At 45.3% G+C, this 2037-nt stretch overlaps 1 protein-coding gene across 1 annotated transcript; it reads left to right on the forward strand.

Moving 5' to 3' along the window:
* Positions 1–964: 964 nt before the first annotated feature.
* On the forward strand, positions 965–1741 carry LOC110500929 (40S ribosomal protein S3a-like). The gene has a single exon (XM_021578435.2). It carries the CDS (start codon positions 965–967, stop codon positions 1739–1741), a length of 777 nt encoding a protein of 258 aa, XP_021434110.2.
* The last annotated feature ends 296 nt before the right edge of the window (positions 1742–2037 follow it).

Consider the following 2037-nt stretch of genomic DNA (forward strand, 5'->3'; position numbering starts at 1 on the left):
AATACTGTCCCTCGTTAGCACTAGCTGCCTGCACTGTGAATCTAAAACAGTTTCTAACCACTGGGCTTCCAGTAATGCAATGTAAATGTTGCTGTAGTCAAGTGTTATAGTAATATGATGTACATTTGTGTTTCAGTAAAGCTCATGTAAATCTATAGGGATTTACTGGCTTCTGTGCTGACAGTATTTTACTGTAAATTTAAAGTAACCTACTGGCTACTGTGCTACCGGTAATCTAATGTTTTTACAGTGCAGAGTCCTATGTTGGTGTGGTGCAAATACAGTTGAAGTCGGAAGTTTACATACAAATACTCTTCTTTGAAAACTCTTCCAAGATGGCATAGCCGTGTCCCTTGTATATATCTTTTTCCATCATTTTCTTTGCATATCTTTTAAAAATATTTTCCTAAACCTCAACTTCTAAATACTCTCCTGCAACCCGCCTCACCCGATGTGGCGTGGATCTGATTTTTTCGAAAGTATTTCTATTTACTTTGGAATCCCTCAACTGAAGCTAGCCAGCTAACTACCTACCAGCTATCAGTTAGCAAACCATTGCTAGCGGTCATCAGCTAACCTTTAGCTCGGAAAGCTCTCGCCAGTTCGAACAACGTGACTCAAACCAGCGCATAACGGACCTGTTTCTCTCAATATCCCCGGATTCCTACCGCAAACTCTGAACATTTCCATCTGGATCTTTGCAACTAGCTAACCGCAATCCCAGGTGACCACTCCTGGCTAGCGTTTCCATCCCGGAGCATGCGCCAATTACAGCATGTGTTTGTGTGTGCATGCAACACATGCAAGCAACACCCCAGATTACAGATACTTTTGAAATATTAGATGACTGCTTCTTGGATTACTTCTAAAACCTTGAAACTTAAGTTTGTTCCACCCGAGTGAGTCTGACCAAAAGTCAGAGACCACTACAATGACCACTCCTCTTTCACTCCCAGTAGCCTTTATGGCAGTCGGCAAGAATAAGAGGCTGACCAAAGGTATCAAAAAAGGTGCAACAAAGAAGATTGTCGACCCTTTCTCCAAGAAGGGCTGGTATGATGTCAAGGCACACGCTAGGTTCAACAGCCGCAACATTGGCCAGACATTGGTCTCCAGGACTCAGGGAACCAGAATCACCTCTGATGGTCTGAAGGGGTGTGTGTTTGAGGTGAGCCTTGCTGACCTGCAGAACGATAAGGTGGCCTTCCGCAAGTTCAAACTGATATCAGACGACGTGCAGGGTAAGAACTGCCTGACCCTGGACAAGATGTGCTCCATGGTCAAGAAGTGCCAGACCATGATTGAGGCCCACTTGGACATGAAGACCACCGACGGCTACCTCCTGCGCCTGTTCTGCTTTGGCTTCACCAAGAAGCGCCCCAACCAGATCAGAAAGATGTCGTACGCCCAGCACCAGCAGGTCTGTCAGATCAGGAAGAAGACGATGGAGATCATGACCCGTGAGGTCCAGACCGACGACCTGAAGGAAATCTTCAACAAGCTTATCCCTGACTCCGTTGGCAATGACATTGTGAAGGCCTGCCAGTCCATCTACCCCCTCCACGATATCTACGTCAGTAAGGTTAAGATGCTGAAGAAGTGCAAGTTTGAGTTAGGCAAACTGATGGAGCTCCACGGTGAGGGTGGTGGCAGAAGTACAGCCAAGCCCTCAGGGGATGACATCAGAGCTAAGGTGGAAAGGGCCGATGGCTACGAGCCCCCCATCCAGGAGACAGTCTAAACAACGGACAGATTTAAAAATGTAAATTAGGGAAAAAAAGAAAAAAAACTTGCCCTTTGTGCTGTTGTCTGTGCCCAAAAATGTTTGTAACATGTTTTGTGCTGCTACCATGTTGTCCTGCTGCTATATTGTGTTACTAGCATGTTGTTGTCATGTTGTGTTGCTACCATGCTGTGTTGTCATGTGTTGCTGCTAGGGCTGGGCAATATATCCAGAGGTTTGGACGCTTCACGATATATATCTCGATTTCTTGTTTGTCTCTAAACAAATGAAAAAAGGCTAAGACATAATTCTTA

This window comes from Oncorhynchus mykiss, chromosome 21 (assembly GCF_013265735.2).
Source record: "Oncorhynchus mykiss isolate Arlee chromosome 21, USDA_OmykA_1.1, whole genome shotgun sequence".
Classification (NCBI taxonomy): Eukaryota; Metazoa; Chordata; class Actinopteri; order Salmoniformes; family Salmonidae; genus Oncorhynchus; species Oncorhynchus mykiss.